The sequence below is a fragment of the Chelonia mydas genome, chromosome 9 (genome assembly GCF_015237465.2).
Source record: "Chelonia mydas isolate rCheMyd1 chromosome 9, rCheMyd1.pri.v2, whole genome shotgun sequence".
NCBI lineage: Eukaryota > Metazoa > Chordata > Testudines > Cheloniidae > Chelonia > Chelonia mydas.
In genome coordinates this window covers 27,441,317-27,461,323 of record NC_057855.1, presented here as the reverse complement: position 1 = coordinate 27,461,323, position 20,007 = coordinate 27,441,317, and the positions used below count along the sequence as shown (strand labels likewise).

General features: G+C 44.3%; 1 protein-coding gene and 1 long non-coding RNA gene across 3 annotated transcripts in view; one reads left to right on the top strand and one right to left on the bottom strand.

The window, feature by feature from the left end:
- Positions 1-1,264: 1,264 nt before the first annotated feature.
- Positions 1,265-10,410, bottom strand: LOC119567040. 2 transcript variants are annotated; one of them, XR_005226718.2, is made up of 3 exons: positions 10,273-10,410; positions 2,704-2,776; positions 1,265-2,319 (listed from the first exon to the last, which is right to left on the bottom strand). It is a non-coding gene; the product is annotated as an uncharacterized LOC119567040 (long non-coding RNA). The 2 variants fall into 2 exon arrangements; XR_005226717.2 differs by having other exon boundaries at positions 1,265-2,776.
- Positions 10,411-11,390: 980 nt separating this feature from the next.
- TSC22D2 (TSC22 domain family member 2) overlaps positions 11,391-20,007 on the top strand; it is a 33,753-nt gene continuing 25,136 nt past the window's right edge. The window contains exon 1 of the mRNA XM_007057380.4: positions 11,391-13,357. Within this exon, the coding sequence (XP_007057442.2) occupies positions 11,391-13,357 (1,967 nt within the window). The remainder of the gene's footprint in view (positions 13,358-20,007) is intronic.

Here is a 20,007-nt window from a genome sequence, read left to right as displayed (position 1 = left end):
TCGCTTTGCTACTTCTAAAGCCAACTTCAAACATATGCCAATAGAACCTTGTAGCACACTACCATGTATTCCATCTATGTAAATTTACCTCACTGCCATGAAAAGCAGTACATCCCATTCCTACAGCTTTTCTACTCCTGGAGATATTCAGGAATAGTTATTCTTTTTTAAATTCACACCCTTCCCTACCAGAATAACATTCATATGTAATCAGGCCTAGTATTTAGGTTGCAAAGTTTTGAGTAATTAAGGACTTGTCTACACTGCCACCTTACAGCGCTGCAACTTTCTCGCTCAGGGGTGTGAAAAAACACCTCATGCAGGTGGTTTTTTTACAGTGCTGGGAGACCTCTCTCCCAGCGCTGGTGCCTCAACTACACAGCTACTTCCATGGCCCCAGTACCACCGTGGCATGGAAGAGCACTTTTGGCAGCAATGTAATGAAAACACTGGGGGTCAGCCACTGGACTAGACCAGCCGCTGTGAGCTGGAATTCGGTCCCAAGCAGTGGCCCTCTGAAGCAATGCCATGCCTACAGAAGGAGGAATGCCCTGGCTGTGTCCAACAGTGGAGCATTTCAGTAAGTTATGCAGACCAATATTAAGCCAATTTGAGAGTGACAGACATCAGTTCAGATAACATAAGTGACTACTTAAGCAGGGTGGATAAAAATCAATGATTTTTAGATAAAAATAATCAGATTTTAATTAAATATTTAATTAAATAATACAGTAATAATTTAATTTAAATCAATTTGTACATTAAATTAATTAAATGTATTTTTTAAAAATAAACCTACTTAAAACCTACTTAAAACTGACAATCTATGTTAAGGCCTAAACTTATTATAATCTATTAAATCTTTTAAATTAAATACAACAAAAACTAATTGTGACAGAGTAATTCGGTCACAGAGACCCCCTTGGGACTGTCACCTGATGTGCTGAGACTACCTCTGAGCCCATTTTCTTTGCAGGTTTGGGCCTTCAGTACCCTGCCTTTTCGAGCCAGAGACGCCAGTCTGCTCCAACACAGGCTCAGGGTCTGAACCATGCCCCCAAAGCTGCAGACTTAACTGAAAACAGCTTAAGAAGTGCTCCTGTCTCCAGCACCCAGATACCCAGCTCCCAATGGGATACAAACCCCAAATAAATCTGTTTTACTCTGTATAAAGCTTATACAGGGTAAACTCATAAATTGTCCGCCCCCTATAACACTGATAGAGAGATATGCACACCCCCAGATATTAATTACTTATTCTGGGTTAATTAATAAACAAAGTGATTTTATTGAGTACAACAAGTAGGATTTAAGTGGTTTCAATTAATAACAGACAGAACAAAGTAAATTACCAAGCAAAATAAAACAAAACACGCAAGGCTAACTTAATACACTAAGGATCTAGTTACAAATACTAACTTCTCACCCCAGATGTTATCTCAGGTACAATCCTTTTCAGCCCAATGTTGTAGTTTATGGTCTGGGTCCAGCAATCACTCACACACCCTTTGTTCCAGTTTCTTTCAGGCACCTCTTTGGGGTGGAGAGGCCATCTCTTAAGCCAGCTAAAGACCAAATGGAAAGTCTTCCAGGCCCTTTTATAGTCTCTCACTTGTGGGCAGAAACCCCATCGCTCTTCCGCAAAATCACAGCAACAAGATGGAGTTTGTAGCCTCCTGGGCAAGTCACATGTCCATGAATGATTCAGCTTTTTGCAGGCCAACACCACTGTTTACAGGTTAGTTTGAACAGATGTGAACTGGTGTCTCCCAAAGTCCACTGTAGTTAAGTACTCCCAATTACTTGAATAGACCTTTCACAGTGTTGGCCAAATCTCCCTTATGTGTTTCCTACAGCAAACACTTCAAATACAAGCACAGAGCCAACGCTCATAACTTTAGATATAAAAATGATACATGCATACAAATAGGATGAATATATTCAGTAGACCATATGTCACATGGCATATCTAGCATAAAGCATATTCCAGTTATGTTATATTTACACTCATAAGCATATTTCCATAAACATATAAAGTACAACATCACACTAATATTAAAGAAGTTCATGTTTGCTACCAAGTTTTAAAGAAAGGCAAACCACAGAACTGGTAGAAATGACTGGCTAAGTGCCTAGAAACAGAGTTTTGGGTAAGTGCTAACCACTTTTGATGGCAGTAACCTCTCTTCTGCAGGTTCAGAGAGAATATTCTCTTCATTTCATCTTATTCCACTAGTTTAATTCAATGACTAGTTCATTCAAAGCTAAGAAACCAATTGTAAGTTGAAAAAACAGGAGAGCTTGTTTTCCTCTTCCAATCTATGAATAAAAATTAGACATCAGAGGGTGAAATCTATTAGTTCCAAAATCTTGAAGGATATGGTGAACAGAAAGAATCAATTCATTAACTACAGATACTAATTCCTTTAATAAATCAGTTAACTTTAAATGAAAAACATTTTCTGAGAAACTTCTTGATAAACTTTTTTTATTTATCCAGCACTTTTAAACTAGTTTTATTTAATAAAAAAGCATTATTTTTTAAAGCTTTTTTGTAGATTTTGCACTGAATTTGAATTATATCAAAATAGTTTGACACAAATCACAACTTAAAAAAATATTCATCATCTAGAAATACGTTATTCATCATTTTCTAACATAATAAAAAATGTAAAAATGTAAGAATTAAGAATCGTAACTTACGCTACAGTAGAACTTCAGAGTTACTAACACCAGAGTTATGAACTGACCCATGAACCACACACCTCATCTGGAACTGGAAGTACTCAATCAGGCAGCAGCAGAAATCAAAAAAAGAAAAAGAAAAAAGCAAATACAGTACAGTACTGTGTTAAACGTAAACTACTAAAAAAATAAAGGGAAAGCAGCACATTTCTTCTGCATAGTAAAGTTTCAAAGCTACATTAGGTCTATGTTCAGTTGTCCACTTTTGAAAGAACAACCATAATGTTTTGTTCAGAGTTACGAACATTTCAGAGTTACGAACAACCTCCATTCCCAAGATATTCGTAACTCTGAGGTTCTACTGTAAATAATTGCTCTAATAACTGTGTATAGATATACTGTATCCTCCTGGTTATCAAAAAGAAGTACCAGACAGTGCAGAATTGCAAATCCAGCTATTTTAATTGTTACCAAATAATGAGAATCAAACTTTCTTTAGAAAAATAACTAAAAAGTCCAAATGCAAAACATGATTCACATTGATTATTTAAATCAAGGTTTCCTGCTTGCTTTTTTATATCATGATTAAAATCGATGATGTAAATCACTTTGATTTAAATCCGTCTACCCTATACTTAAACCTTTGTAAAAAATTCAAACTGAACTTTTAACATTTTCATAAAAGTTCAGCTAAATATTTTGTTTTCTGTGGTTTCCTTTGTACTTCTTGATTTAATCTGGAAGCAAGAGTACTGAAATAGCACAAATGTGACTGGACTTTGGTATCGAGGAACATAGTCCATGATATTCAAGGAGCTGACAAAATTTAACAGTCTGAATTAAGGAGATTTTATAATATTATGAATAGGCCAGAAATGTCTCACTGAAATATTATCATCAGAGGAAGATTATACTTTTAAAACTTCCTTAATGAAAAATGAGGGTACATCACTCCAAATGAGCAACACCTTGGAAGAGTGCCCCAAATGTTCAAATCTGGGTCCCTGAAGTTAGGTTCCTAAATCCATAATTAGGAACATAAATACAAGTAGTTTGATTTTCAGAAATGGTGAGCATCCACAAATCCTACCGAAGTCAATAATCGAAATCAGCTTTAAAAATCAGCCCAAAGAAGATAGGCTGAACTGGCACCCATCTTATTTTTAACATAGAAGTATGGCCTTATATAGGTGCTCTCGTCTTTAACACAAAGGTGCCACCCAACAAGATGACAGACAACATAAAATGCTCTGTCTCAGGCTCTGTCTACACTGGCAAGTTTCTGCGCAGTAAAGCAGCATGCTGCGTTGTAACTCCCGAGGTGTACACACTGCCAAGCCACTTAGCACACAGAAACTGCGCAGTTGTAGCGCTGTAAAAATCCCACCCCGACAAGAGGTGTACAGCTTTCTGCACTGGGGCTACAGTGCTGCAGTGCCAGAATAGACACTGTGGTCGATTACAGCGCTGCGACTGGCCTCCGGGAGGTGTCTCACCATGCCTGTTCTCACCTCTCTGGTCATTGGTTTGAACTCTACTGCCCTGCCCTCAGGTGACCAACCGTCAGCCCCACCCCATAAATTCCTTTGAAATTTTGAAAGTCCCCCTTCCTGTTTGCTCGATGATGCGTACAGTGGTCTCAGTGCATCTTTCCAGGTGGCCATGCCTGCTCCATGCACCTGGTGATCCCCTGTTTGGAGCAATGCCGAGCAGCTGGACCTCATCAGCATTTGGGGAGAGAAGGCTGTCCAGTCCGAGCTGCACTCCAGCCGTAGGAATTATGACACTTACAGACAGATTTCATGATGCATGACAGAAAAGGGCCATGACTGGGACACATTGCAGTTCAGGGTCAAAGTGAAGCAGCTGCGGAATGCCAACCAGAAGGTGCGGGAGGCAAACCACTGCTCCGGTGCTGCGCCTACGAGCTGCCGGTTCTACAAAGAGCTGGACGCGATACTCGGTGGCAACCCCACCTCCACTGCGAAGACCACTGTGGATACTTCGGTGGCTTGCGTGCCAGTCGAAACTGGACTGAGCCAGGAGGAGGAAATCTTGGATGAGGATGTGGAGGGGGAGGAGGACCCAGAGGCAGAGGCTGACTTGGAGGTCAGAAATGCATGCAGCCAGGAGTTCTTTTCTACCCCAGAGGAGGCTAGCCAGTCACAGCAGTCGGATCTTGACGAAGCATAAACAGGAGAGGAGGCCCCTGGTAAGTGGATCTGATTTGGGGAATTGCTGAAGTGAATTGTTGGGGGCAGAAGGGTTGCAGAAAGCAGGCTCGTCTCCCACCACTTGCCTAGTCTGAGGGGCGGAACAAGCTGTTGATTGACTCCCTCACTTCACGGTAATCTCCCTCAGAGATCTCCAGGAAACTCTCGTGGAGATACTGGGCAATCCGCTGCTGCAGGTTCTTCAGCAGAGCTGCTTTGTTTCTTGCCCCATTAATGGTAACTTTCCCGCACCACTGTGCAGTCACAGGGGAGACGACCATTGCTGCACACAGGTGAGCTGCATAGGGGCCAGGGCTGAAGCCGCAAGCTTGGAGAACACCCTCCCTTGATTCCCTGCTCACCCTCAGCAGCGAGATATCTTCCATAATTATCACCTCCTGTGGAAAGTGTGGGGACAGGAATGATCATCAGAACGCCCCTACAGTCCTGGCTTTCTCCAAGAGCTACGTGCCCAGTGTACAGCAGGGTCCGGAAAGAGTGATTTACCCTGCCCCTGTGGCTACTCACCATTTTGGGGGTCTTGTGGCTCATGTGTGCTTGCCTGGGGCCAGCCAGTTAGTGACAGGTGTCTGAGCACTGGCTGTGTTTTAAAACACTGAATCAGTGTTGTGTCGCAAACAATACTGCTTCTGTAAAATGTTGCGTTTAAACTTCACACAGATGACATTGGGAGCCCAGCCTCCCTCATTGTTCTCGGTGGCTGAATGGCTGCGCAGAATTAGACAGCAGCCAAGAAGAACTAAGGAGGACTTTCTGCGCGATGTTATGATGCACTCCGCCGCTGAGAAACAGGAATTGAAGGAGTGGCGGGACAGCGAGAAGAGGGACTGAAAGGAGAACGCGGCACATCAGAATGAAGCCACAGAGCGACTCTTCAAGCTTATGGAGCACCAAGGAGACACGCTCCAGGCAATACTAGCTCTTCAAACCGAGCAGCTCCGCACCCGCCCTCCCGTGCAGCCGCTGTCGTAAAACTCTTTCCCATGCGCCCCCCAGACACTGCCAACACACTCTTATCAACCTCCTGGCTCCAGTGTATACCCGTGGCATTCCACTCCTCCCCCATCACAGTCCAGCACTGCAGACTCCCACTAGCCACTGCACGCAACACCCATCCCTCTGCAGTTTGGCACTGCTGAAGTACAGTACCCACTGCATTGTACTCCAAAGGAGAAGGTTGGATATGATCCCTGGACATACACAAATCTTTAGCTGTCCTGGGACCCCTACTTCTCCTGGGACCTTCCCTTCCCCCATCCCCCTCACTGCTAATGGGTTTTTTTGTCTGACTCTCTCCTCTGGTTGTTGTCTTTTAATAAAAGAATTGTGTTGGTTTGAAAGCAATCTTTATTCTATTAATTGAAAGCAAAAAGAGGACTGCAAAGCAACATACAATTACGTTAAACCCACATATTGGATCTTCTGCACCAATCACCTCCTAGCATTACAAGCACTGCATTCCCGAGCATATCAACAAATATTAGTGGCTTTCAGCTTTAAATTGCTGCCTCAAGGCATCCCTGATCCTTATGGCCCCATGCTGCACCCCTCTAATAGCCCTGCTCTCTGGCTGTTCAAACTCAGCCTCCAGGTGCTGAGCCTCTGCAATCCAGCCCTGAGTAAAGCTTTCACCCTTCCCTTCACAAATATTATGGACCGTACAGCATGCCGCTATAAGCATAGGAATATTGTCATCGGCCATGTCCAGCTTCCTATAGAGGCAGGGCCAGCAAAATTTTAAATGGCCAAAAACACACTCAACAGTCATTCTGCACTTGATCAGCCTGTTGTTGAACTGCTCCTTTCTGCTGTCAAGTTGCCCCGTGTATGGCTTCATAAGCCACAGCATTAAGGGTAGGCGGGGTCTCCCAGGATCACAATGGACATTTCAACTTCCCCTACGGTGATCTTCTGGTCTGGGAAGAAAGTCCCTGCTTGCAGCTTCCTGAACAGGCCAGTGTTCCAAAAGATGCGTGCATCATGAACCTTTCCAGACCAGCCTGCATTCATGTCCGTGAAATGCCCACGGTGATCCACAAGCGCCCGGAGAACAATTGAGAAATACCCCTTGTGATTAATGTATTCGGTGGCTAGGTGGTCTGGTGCCAAAATTGGAATATGTGTGCCATCTATTTCTCCGCCGCAGTTAGGGAAACCATTTGTGCAAAACCATCTATAACGTCATGCACGTTGCCCCTTCACAGTCTTTCGGAGCAGGATGTGATTAATGGCCCTGCACACTTCCGTCAACATGAATCTAACGGTAGACTTTCCCACTCTGAACTGATTATTGACTGATTGGTAGCAGTCTGGAGTGGCCAGCTTCCACAGTGAACATAGAACATAAGAATGGCCATACTGGGTCAGACCAAAGGTCCATCCAGCCCAGTACCCTGTCTACTGACAGTGGCCCAATGCCAGGTGCCCCAGAGGGAGTGAACCTAACAGGTAATGATCAAGCGATCTCTCTCCTGCCATCCATCTCCACCCTCTGACAAACAGAGGCTAAGGACACCATTCCTTACCCCTCCTGGCTCATAGCCATTAATGGACTTAACCTCCATGAATTTATCCAGTTCTCTTTTAAATTCTGTTATAGTCCTAGCCTTCACAACCTCCTCAGGCAAGGAGTTCCACAGGTTGACTGTGCGCTGAGTGAAGAACTTCCTTTTATTTGTTTTAAACCTGCTGCCCATTAATTGTATTTGGTGGCCCCTAGTTCTTATATTATGGGAACAAGTAAATAACTTTTCCTTATTCACTTTCTCCACACCACTCATGATTTTATATACCTCTATCATATCCCCCCTTATTCTCCTCTTTTCCAAGCTGAAAAGTCCTAGCCTCTTTAATTTCTCCTCATATGAGACCTGTTCCAAACCCCTAATCATTTTAGTTGCCCTTTTCTGAACATTTTCTAATGCCAGTCTATCTTTTTTTGAGATGAGGGGACCACATCTGTACGCAGTATTCAAGATGTGGGCATACCATGGATTTATATAAGGGCAATAAGACATTCTCCGTCTTATCTTCTATCCCTTTTTAAATGATTCCTAACATCCTGTTTGCTTTTTCGACTGCCGCTGCACACTGCGTGGACGTCTTCAGAGAACTATCGAGGATGACTCCAAGATCTTTCTCCTGATTAGTTGTAGCTAAATTAGCCCCCATCATATTGTATGTATAGTTGGGGTTATTTTTTCCAATGTGCATTACTTTACATTTATCCACATTAAATTTCATTTGCCCATTTTGTTACCCAATCACTTAGTTTTGTGAGATCTTTTTGAAGTTCTTCACAGTCTGCTTTGGTCTTAACTATCTTGAGCACTTTAGTATCATCTGCAAACTTTGCGACCTCACTGTTTATGCCACGTGCTTCTCCAGTAACAGGGCAGCTCTCATTCTCGTGTCCTTGCATCACAGAGCAGGGACGAGCTCATCACACAGTCCCATGAATGTGGCTTTCCTCATCCAAAAGTTCTGCAGCCACTGCTCGTCATCCCAGACGTGCATCATGATGTGATCCCACCACTCCGTGCTTGTTTCCCGAGCCCACAAGCAGTGTTCCACTGTGGTCAGCACCTCCATGAATGCCACAAGCAATCTTGGGTTGTAGCTACTATGCATGGCGAGATCAATGTCAGACTCCTCTTGCCTTTGTAGTTTAAGGAATAATTCCACTGCCAATCGTGATGTGTTGGTCAGAGTGAGCAGCATACTGGTCAGCAGTTCGGGATCCATTCCTGCAGCCCGAAGAGGCAAGGCGCGCAGTACAAAAACCGTTGAAAGATGGTGCCAAATGCGGACGGAAGCACAGGGATTTCTGTGATGCGAAGCGATGCATCACAGGTCATTGGGACAGGATCCAGGATGCCCTGAGACCCCCTCCACCTTCCCACAAGTCTTAGCGGCAGAAGAAAAAGGTGCTCTGTGGGATAGCTTCCCAGAGTGCACCACTCCGAATACTGCTGCAAGTGCCGCAAGTATGAACACACTATTGCACAGGCAGCTGACAGCGTGAACACACAACAGCGGTTTCCCTTCAGTGCTCTCCGAGCGGCGCTGTAACTCTGCCAGTGTAGACATGGCCTCATTCTGAACACCACTTTAGCGTCTCAGAAAAACTGCAGGTTTCTAGCATTCAACTGCAGCCAAGCTTCTTGAGTCAGTATGAAGCATTGAATGCTGTGACTTGTAGTTTCTGCATGCTGCATTTCTGTATTAAGGATCCAGCCCCTGAAATTTACTTAATTCATTAATTTCATGAAAGACCCACCAACTGTCAAAACTTATACACAATTTTAAAACCATAAAAACGGAGTTCAGAGCTCTAATATAAGTGCCTGAGGCTCAACCCTTACGTCCATATTTAGGCACCCAAACATAAGTGCCTGATTTTTAAAGGTGCTGAGAACATGCAGCTCCCATGGACTGTTACAGAATTTGTGGGTACTCTAAACTCAGCACTTCAGAAAATAATTCTGCTTATCTTCAGGTGCCTAAATATGATCCCTTTGAAGGGGGGCATATCCCTCTATTGATCATGAAGGAGTAGAAGGGGGGGCACAGCTGCTTATTGAACCGGGGGTTGCTGTGGGGGCAAAGGGTGTATCCCCATACTGAACATGGGGTATATAGTGTGGAAGGAGCACATATCGCAATATTCAACACAAGGACCTGCGAGGAGTAGTGGATGTCTCCCTAGATTGTACACAGGGTCCTGGGCCAGGCAGACCATATCCCCAGCTTTACCTAGAGTAATGCGGGGGACACAGTCCCATACTGAACAAGAGGCCTTGCAGGAAAATGGGGGCATCCCCGTACTGAACATGGGGCCCTGTGGGGGAAGGGAGTGTACCCGCAAATTAAAGACGGGGTCCTAGACCCATAATGAAACGGGGGCCGTGTGGGCAGGAGGGGAGGGGGCGTCTCGCCGTGGTGGGAAGTGGCGTAGGTCCGTACTCAAGACGGCGCCGCGTGTGGGGAGGGGGCGCATCCCAGTACCGCTCCACAGGCCCCCGGGAAAGCGAGAAAAGGGGGCGTGCCGCCGTACTGCCGCCGGGGCCTCGTGGGGGAAGGGGGCGTATGCCCGGTACTTGGCCCCAGGCGGGGGAGGGGGCGTATCCGCCCAGCCGCTCCCGAGGCCCGTGCGTGCGGGGAAGGGGCGTATCTCCCTACTGAACACTGGGCCCCGTGGGGGGAAGGGGGCGTAGCGCCGTACTGAATGCGTGGCCCGTGGGGGGCGGAGGGAGCAGATCCCCCATACTGAACCCGGGGCCCCGTTTGGGGACGGGGAAGGGACATATCCCCCCGTGAACACACAACCCTAAACATGCAGGCGGGCGCTCACCCCTTTCACCTCAGGGCGGTACCACACCCGTGCGGGCGGGGGACGCCAGGCGATGGAACATTCCAAACGGTTAATACGACGCTCTGAGGAGGAGTTTTCACCCCTACGTGGTAGCCCAGCCCAGCTCAGCCCTAGGTCCACCCTGCGCTCTGCCTGGGAACGAATGTCCGTCAGTGCGTGGGCAGGGGGCGGGTCTAAGGGGTCGATGTCAGCACGGTGCTGGATTGGGAGAGGGGCGTGAGTGTCATCGCTCTTCCCACAATGCATTGCGTACAATTTGAGCCCCATCTTGAGAGAGGGGAGTGAGCAGTTTGAATTTGAGCTCCCTCGGTGCCTGAGTGCGGAGCGCACCGAGCGGGGGCTGGGCCCAACGCTGCTCGATACCCCGCCCCGCCTGCGGGCCGGGGGTTGCTCCCGTCGCTTCGCGGAGCCTCGGGGACGGTGTCTCGGCTGTCGCCTCTGGGACTGTCTGGGGTCGCTGCGCGCGGGCTCGTTCCTACCAAGATGCGCCTGGTGCTGATCTCCAGGTAGAGACTACAAGAGACGGGGCGGGCGGGGGAGCCAGGGGGCCTGGCCTCACCCGGCCGCCACTGCCGTGGTTCCTCTTCGCTCAGGGACTGACTGGCTCTCACGCGAGCGGCCTGCTCGCCCGCCCAGGAGCCCTGGGGCTGCCGGACGCCGCCACCCCGGCGCGCTGCGAGGAGCAGGAAGCCTGCTGGAGAGCTTCGCCTGGTACTGCCGCTGCGGCCGCACTGCGAGGCCGAGGAGGCCGCTTGCCTTCAAGAGGGGAAAGCGGAGGCCCGGAGCCCGGTCACCACAGCCCTCTGTCCGGCGAGAGGGAGGAGGCTTGCTGAGGGGCCCGCAGCTCTGCGGAAGGGGGAGGAAGAGGAGGAGCCCAGCCGACCACCAGCCCGGTGTGGTGCCCGGTGAGCTTGGGGCTCTGTGGCTGATCCAGACGCTTGAGGAGGGAGCCAGAGGATGTATAATAGCGTTTGGGTCTCGGCCAATTGATCGTGACAACCTTCGCCTCTCCCTCGGACGGGCTCGGACTCTGCCTTCTCCCCGGGGTGCAGACAGCTTCACCCGCGCTGGCAGAACTCCCTCCCCAAGGAGGCACCATGTCCAAGATGCCGGCCAAGAAGAAGAGCTGCTTCCAGATCACAAGCGTGACCACGGCCCAGGTGGCCAGCAGCATCACTGAGGACACGGAGAGCCTGGACGACCCAGACGAGTCCCGCACCGAGGATGTCTCCTCCGAGATCTTCGATGTGTCACGGGCCACGGACTACGGCCCGGAGGATGTCTGCGAAAGGAGCTCCTCCGAGGAGACCCTCAACAACGTGGGTGACGCCGAAACTCCCGGTGCTGTCTCCCCTAACCTTCTCCTGGATGGGCAGCTGGCGGCTGCGGCAGCGGGGGCTGCTGCTGCGCCTCCGCCGACTGCTGCTAACGGTGGGGCCATGCCTAAAAGCACCGCGGTGCCCCAAGTGGCTGCTGTCCAAGTCCCCTCCGCGGCGGCAGGAGGCAGCAGTGCTCAGATTTCCGCTCCCGGGACCATGCCTCAGACGACTGCGGCCGCATGCAGTTCACGCTTCAGGGTGATCAAGCTGGATCACGGTACAGGGGAGCCCTATAGGCGGGGACGATGGACGTGTATGGAATATTACGACCGGGACTCGGACAGTAGTGGCGTCCTGGCCAGGACTGGGGATTGCATTAGACATAGCAGCACCTTTGAGCAGGCTGCTCAGGAAAGAGACAGTGGCTTGGGTGCCACGGGAGGCTCCATGGTAATGTCAGCGGTGCCAGCGTCGGCACAGGGCCCAGAGTCCCTAGCTGACAGCTCCCTTACTGCTGTGTCACAGCTGCTCCAGGCGGAGAAAATGAACCAGCCCTCTTTACAGCAACCTAATTTTGTCATTGGGCAGCAACAGCAGCTGCAGCAGCCCATAGGCGGGGCCATTCCTCAAAGTACTGCTCAGCCAATGTATTCTGGAGCTACAGTAACAAGTCAGCAGACTGTGGTGCTGCCGCAGCAAACCCAGTCACAGGTAAACGCACAAAGTGTTGTTGTACAGGGGGGACCTAACGGGAAGGGTATGCCACCTCCGAATGTAACAGTAGCCCAGCAGACCATGCCCATGTCACAGCAGCAGGTACAGCAAGCAAATGTACCAGTGACTCAACCTCAGCAATTTGCTTATCCTCAGCCCCAAATTCCACCAGTGCATCTACTGCCAACACAAGCTTCTGGCCAGACAGAATACATGCAACACATGACAGTTATGCAGAGTCAAGGAACTATTCAACAAGCTACTACAAGCTCTGTTCCAAGTACTGGGGCTTCCAGCCTTCCTGTGGGCCAGGTGGCTGGCCAGAATCCTTCACCTGTTGGAGCACCGATGATGGGAGTTTCACCACAGCCTAGTGAAGCAGTGGGACAGGGGTCAGGATTGATGCAGAGTGGCCAGACCCCACCTAGTCAGACTGTCATACCGCAACCAGGAGGTGTGGTGCAGCAAAGCATTGGACATACAGGGGTTGTGCAACAGAAATCCATGACTCCGCATCAAATGGGTGGAAGTAGTCAAGTGTCTGGAATGCCTAGTGCTCCTCATGCTATAGTGTCTGGAGTTCAGAATGTGCCTGCAGTTGTGCCCGGTACAAGTGTGCCTAGTGTGTCTACCACTTCTGTTACTATGCCAAATGTCCCTGTTAGTTTAGTTCAGTCACAGCTGACCAGCCATACATCTGTCAGTAGGAGTACCAGTGTGGTTCAACAACATGTTGGACTTTCACTAATGCAAGGCACAACTAACGTACTTACAAATCTGCCACAATCCAACCTTGGACAGTTTCAGAGTCAGACTCAACCTTTAGTAGGCCAGATTGATGATACTAGAAGAAAATCAGAACCCCTACCTCAGCCACCACTTTCTCTCATTGCTGAAAGTAAGCCTCTTGTGAAGCCTCCCATTCCAGACACTCTAACGAATCCTCTTCACTTACCTGCAACTACTCCTATGAACAGTCTTGCGAGCTCTGTATTTGGCATATCTATTCCTGTTGATGGTGATGAAGACAGGTATGAACTATTTTATTATAACTTTAAAAATTCATGTAACTACTTGTTCTCCTACATGTAGTTGGCAGGTAACAAGTGTGTGTGTGTATATAGAGAGAGAAGAAGTAGTTCTTAGCCCATCTCTTTGAATGCATTTCAAAGCTGTCAACTGCTAATAGGTGGGAGAAAATGGCTTAATTGCTATATTGTAGTAGTTTAAAAAAACAACAACAAAACCACTGTACTCCAGAGACCACCCAATGTGTGGTGTGTTTTGGTTAATTTGAAGAGAACTAGCATTAACCATCTTCCCTGATTGCAAAGATCATAAAAATCAAGTTCAATAGCAGTATAAATTAGGAAAATACTTGTATATATTAGCATAATTTGAGCTTTTTTGGATTTATTTTATATAGTGGTCCAGTGACTTGAACAAAAGTGACCCTCCCTCTACTTTTAGAATAACCATTCTTAGGGAATCTCTTATCCCCTCGTGAACATTAACTTAATCAATAATGGAGAATCATTTTGTTAGGCAATATTGACTGGAACGGTCAGATTTTATCAACTTTAGTAAAGGGTACAGTGAGAGCATACTATCAATTGATTTGTGTGAGTTGCAAAGTGTTAGGTTTTTTTCTTTATTTTTCCTCTGATGTAGATAGACTTAAGATTCCTTAAAGTATACATATTTAAAAAAACTAAAAACCTATGCTGTAGGTTTTGCTGGATGGGTAAAGTTCTGTGACCTAAACTAATCAAATATGCCTGAATTTGAAGGAGGCTTTCAGGGAAAGGAGTGTGTTAAGGGTTGAAAATGATCTTGGTGGGGCAACCTTGTGATGTAAAGGGAGCTAAATACATTGTTACAGTTCAGATTATTATGAACAAGAAGACAGAAATGTGTATAATATGCCTATCGTTCTTTAGGGAACCAGAATAACCATTTCAAAATGAAAAATATTCTCATTCAAAGTCATGTCATGCAACAGTTCACACATCTAGAAAGAAGTACCAAGCTTTGACATGTAAAAATCTGGCTTGTGCAGAGTAGTACTAGTAAAAACTTGCTCTCATGTGTGGGAAGGCAGAGCATAATTTCAGCAGCTCTCTTATAAGTATAGCTTTAAAATCCATAAGTGCTTAATCCAAAACGCTGATTTCCAGTTTTTTTTAAAGGGGAGGGGTTTCAGCATCAGGTTATTAACTCTGAAATATGCTGGTACAAAATCTGAACACTCCTCCAGGCACAATCTGATTATACTGTGTAATCACAGTATAATGGGCTTGGGGGTTTGATGACAAGTAGAACAAATTCTTATAGTCATTATCAAAACTATGAACTGCTGACTGTTTGTTGATAAACACTAAAAGTTACCAGATCTTTGGAAGTCTGTTACCTTAAAAGATTAACTTTATTATAAATCACTGTAGTGACTACCATAAAGCTCAAAATAGCTTCCACACTTCCAAAAGACGTCACGTTTGTTGTGGATATTACTTTTGCTTACTTACTTAGCACTTTTGCTACAGTGAAATCTTACAGGATGCCTTTCTGCCTCTTCAGCTTCCTTGCCTCATGTCATAACTTCTTTGGGCATGTCTGTAGGAGTGCTTAACGGTCTTCATTGCATTAGTACTATCTTGTTATCTGTACCTTTTTTCAAAAGATTTTGTTTTTAAGGGAGAAATACTTTGTTCAGAAACTTCTAGTTATTCTCATCTAAAAGTAAATCTGCAAATAAGAACTAGGAACTGACAGTTATATTCTAAACATCCTCTTTCCTGTGTTAATTTCTATGCTGGGTACCCCAATTTCTGTGCTTCTCTTAAGGAGCCTATATTTCTCAATCTTTTATTTCTGCATGGTGTGACATGAAAGTATATTCAGCATCCATGACATTGCACTAACCAAGGAAACCTATGAAATTTGAGGCTAGCTTTTAGTGAGGGTAAAGTACTGGATGTACTTCATTGCGTGGGTGTTTAAAGCCTTTTTGAACCCTATAAACAAAGACCCCATTCCTTCAAGCTGTTATGCACAGGTAGAGATTTCAATGGGGCTCTGTGTAGGAGTCAGTTCATATGGGACAGTTTGCATGCTTGAGGCCTAAGAAATTAAATAACTTGCAAAATCTTATACAGTTCACATAAGAAAGCACAAGATAGACTGTCAACTTAGATCACATTTGTCTTTGTGTACAAATGCCATAACTGAACAGGACTTGTTTGCTTTGTTTCACAGCACTCTTTGTACAGATAATGTTACTGTTTCTCCTGTGCAGATGCTTTCCCTGTTCGTGTGGGTCTTTCATGCAGCAACACAGAAAAGAAACTTTTTTTTTTTAAACTAGGAAAATATTAATGGGAGGAGGGAAGGAAGAAGTTGCTGGGGAAGTGGGGGGGAGGGGTGTGGAAGTCGCATATAATACAAAAATGGAAGTAATTCCAGGTAATTGATAAGATCTGAAGTTGACAGGGTGCCTTTAACTGAATACAGTTCACTCTTGTCCCAAGTAGGCCAGTTCTGTGCTTCAGTGGGCTTCCATGAATGTACATTCACAAGCATTTTGTATGTTGGGGCAATATTAACAGGAGAAGACTGAATTCAGGGGACCTAAAAGAGGTAAACTTTATGTTGAATGCCTTTATCCTTGCCAGTGGAGCATTTCTTGTGAATCTTAACCCTATTTACAGGTCGCCTAGAACAGTCAGCAAGCTAGACGCAGATGGACCCCTTTTTTTCCGAGCAGTCTTTTTGTAACAACTCAGATTTTTTTAAATGTAAAGTTTAAATTTTGGAGGGCCAAAATCTGCCTTCAGTTAACACAGTATACTACAGTGGAGACTGCATGGTGGAGAGAATTAGGCTTGGAGTGTTATATAGTCTAACGCTGGTGTCAGTCATTCAGTGGAGGGGGCCAAATTTCCACTTAAATCATGGTACATGGGCTAGAGTATAAATTTAGGACAGCCTGCTTCCCTCACACTACAGAAAAAGTCCAGGGGAAAATATGAATGACCCTTGTGTAGTAAACCAATGCTTAGCTATTTGTTCAGTACCTTCTTATTGCATTCATTATCACTTGGTAGGAAAACCATGTTCGCTTTCAGGACCACTGCTATTTTTTTTCTTCCTTTCTCTTTCTTTCCGTTTTGAATGTTTTCCTCTGTTTTCTTGGTTCAGTTTTTCCTTTTCAGGAACTTAAATTCCAACCTACTGTGGGCTTCACTTGCACCCATTTTACTGCTAAAATGATCAGCAATGAAATAGTTTGACCTTGAAATGTCATAATTGGGCTTAGAGTTGACAGTGTGATTGAAATTAATAGAGTTTTTAGCGTTTACACTTTGAATCATTGTTTCAGGCGCCTGCAGACTCAGGAAGCTAACACTATTAGTTTACACTTGGCACAGTGCAGCATTTGAAGGATTTTTCTTTGCAACCATAAGGGCTAGAAACTTCTAAAAATGAACATTTAATTTTCGTATCATTTGAGCATTATGGTTCATGTAAATACATCAAATGGTTGGATGTTTGATACCTCTGATTCAATTACAGCACTTGTAGTTTGACAAAAGAATAAACTCATTATATAGGTAACTTTTTAAAAGAATCTCAAATGTTGGTCTTTCAGTGGTTCATACGTAGCTCTGCATATACAGGGTTTCTATTTATTTTGTAAGCTGTTACATATTTAAATGTAGTGAGTAACTGTTTTTAAAGTTAAAATGGGATGGATAGGATTCATACAAACTTTAATTTGTATGCAGAGTGAGGTAGCATCTGTGCAGACAGTATGAAACTGTGTCTTAAGGTGTATTGTTACTGATGGACTATATACACCAGATCTAAAATGTTTCTTGTAAGGTGGCAAGCAGCCTGTAGTTTGGATCTGTTTTTTGGTAACCCTTACTTAATATATTGTTTTTTCTTTTACAAGATTTTGAAAAAAACAATTGTAGCTAGTCCTACTGTTGACCCAGTGAATAATGAGGAAATGATTAGTCAGTAAAGCTCAGATGTCAGGAGCGAGGGATAGAGAAATGTTGGTATGCAACAAAGATTTAAAAAACAAAAAACCTTACTGATTTTAGCAGATGCTTTTACAAAGAGAGGGGAAAATGCTTTAGACTGCAGATACTTCTCATAACTTGCATAACAAACAGTTTTGGTTCCCTTCTCCAAATTAAGTCAGTGGACTGAATAAAATGCAACGATATTTGAGGATGGAGGAAATAGTACATTTAGTCAGTATGCTAGATCTAAGTGTTGAAATTACCACATATGTTGGGGAAATGAAGAAAATGTCAAAATTTAAAAAGAAAATTCTAGCTGGTCTTTCATGTTTAATTTTTAAAAATAGTACAAATTAAAGTTCTTGGTGAAATGAAGTTGCATATCTTAATAATCTAGTGAAACAGTCCAATTTAATTGGACTTCTGAAATATGTCTTGTTTTGGTAGAGGTGCGGAAAGGTGGATACTCAAATCATGAAGCTGTCTGTTGGGTCCAAATTTACATGCTAGCTTAGGACTGTGTTTTGGCACTTGAAAAAATATGTTGCCACTCTTAAAAGAATACATTATTGAGAGAGCTTGTTCAAACCTCCTACATGTTTGGCAGACTTCTGGAGCAAAATATTACCAGGCATGTTGGAAAAGGAGCGGAGTACAGATCATTTTCCAGAGATAGCTGACCAATGTGAACGGCACAGGCTATATTCCAGGAACTCTAATGAATGGTTGCAATTGTGAACTGTCAGCTACAGCAGCTAGACTGTTGAAAACCTGATTGTAAGGACTCTTCATGAAGTATATCTCTCTATTTAGTTAAATGGCTTATTTGTATAGCGTGCTAATTGTTGCTAATAAAGTATTATAATTAGTAAAACTGAGCTCTTGAGGCCTCATTCATAGTATAAGAACAAAATCTTGCATCGGCATTAACATAACTTTGATAAGGGTCTCTTTATTTTTCTTTTGGAATCGAGCATATAATATGCACCCTGAGTAATACATAAAGGATTATGCAAATAGATACCAATAGACAGTGCTTGAATTGTACTGTTGTTGAATACTGTCCCTCTTTTCTCTTTGTTCTTAAGTCTACTAGGACTTCTCTAACTCCACCACAGCTGCAGAGCTTAATGTTTTCAGTCTCTCAAATCAGAGGATCTCACCTAGGTAGAGCTGAAGGAATATCTATAGGTGTATGCAAAAACCAAATATGGGCAAGTCCCTGTTTCAAGCGATGAATGTCTTCAAGTAGATCAGTGTTCCTCCTCCTGTCTCCATGATGAAAATAGATTTAGAAAAGCACAGTTAAAATAGAACTAAAATTCAGTGAACAAAAATCAGCCATACCAAATGGCATACAGATGCTAACACATCTTTATTTCAAATTGTATGAGGTCAGCACCAATGAATACATGAATTTCTTTTAGATAAAATAAGATTATACAACCAATTTAAAAGTAACTTTCAGTAACATTTCCTTCAAAAATGAGATGCAGTCATGATTTACAAATCTTTTTAAAAGGAAATTGTGGACCTGAATACTTTTTAAAATTGGCTAACTTTAAGTCTCAGTTTTCCCCGGCATAGTGTTTGAAGTGTCCTGAGAACTCTTTAAAATTCATATATACTTTGTAATGGTCTTTGCTCCCTTGTTTTATGAGGGTCTCTTGAGCAGTGGGGAAAGTGGACAAAGGTGCTGTCAAATGAAGAAAGTAAACAATTAAATCCTATTTTAGACTTTTCACTGAAGTCTTTAGCTGTAACAGACAGAAAAATAAAAAATTGTTATTGATGGCGTCCCTAAGGGATGTGCGCGCTCCCCCCCCCCCCCCCCCCCGGCTTTCCCTTCTAGATTCTTCTGATCAAATACTGTAGGTTTATCAAGCTTCTTTCATCCCAATAAGTTCTACAGTACTCCATAGATAGCTACTTTAGCTATTTCTTTCCTTATTCTCTCTAATAATCTGTTTGCAGAAGTAATGCTTAAGTGTTTTTAGGAGAGGAAGTGAAGATATATAATTAAAAAAATGACTGCCTGCCTACATTCTCCAGTCAGAATCCAACTACCAGAATTGGAATTTAGCCCAGACGCTGAGTTTCATTTTTATGAGAAGTACTGCAGAATCTCTTGTGACCACAGGTGCCATTGTAGTGAAGAGAAACAATTTAATGTTCCCTACTAAATGTGTTGGTGTGTGGGGTTTTTTTTGTTGTTTTGTCTTTTTTTAATCTTTCATTTATGATATGAATACTGTGTATGTAAACTTTCAGTTGGTGCTTCAGATAGCAATTTCCAATCTTGGCATTCATGGAACTGAATAACGAGTTTTTGCTATTTGTCAGCATATCAGAGTTGTCTGTGCTTATTGTATATGTCAGCAAGCATTAGCTATAAGAAATTTTAGGGATCTCTTCCAAATAAATAGAAAACAGTTCTTTAAAAATGTGCGCGTGCACACAGAAATTGCAGCAGGCATCATGCAAATGCTATGAAGTGTGACCATTTTGTAGTTGTTGGATAAATCTTGATGACAAACTACTGCAGTTATGAGTAGAGGTAAATGCTTTCAGTTATTAAGAGTGAACTGTTATCTCCCAGAGATGGTTCTCCCAAGTTTAGAGTGATAACTGTCGAGGTGCAGTGTAAGGCT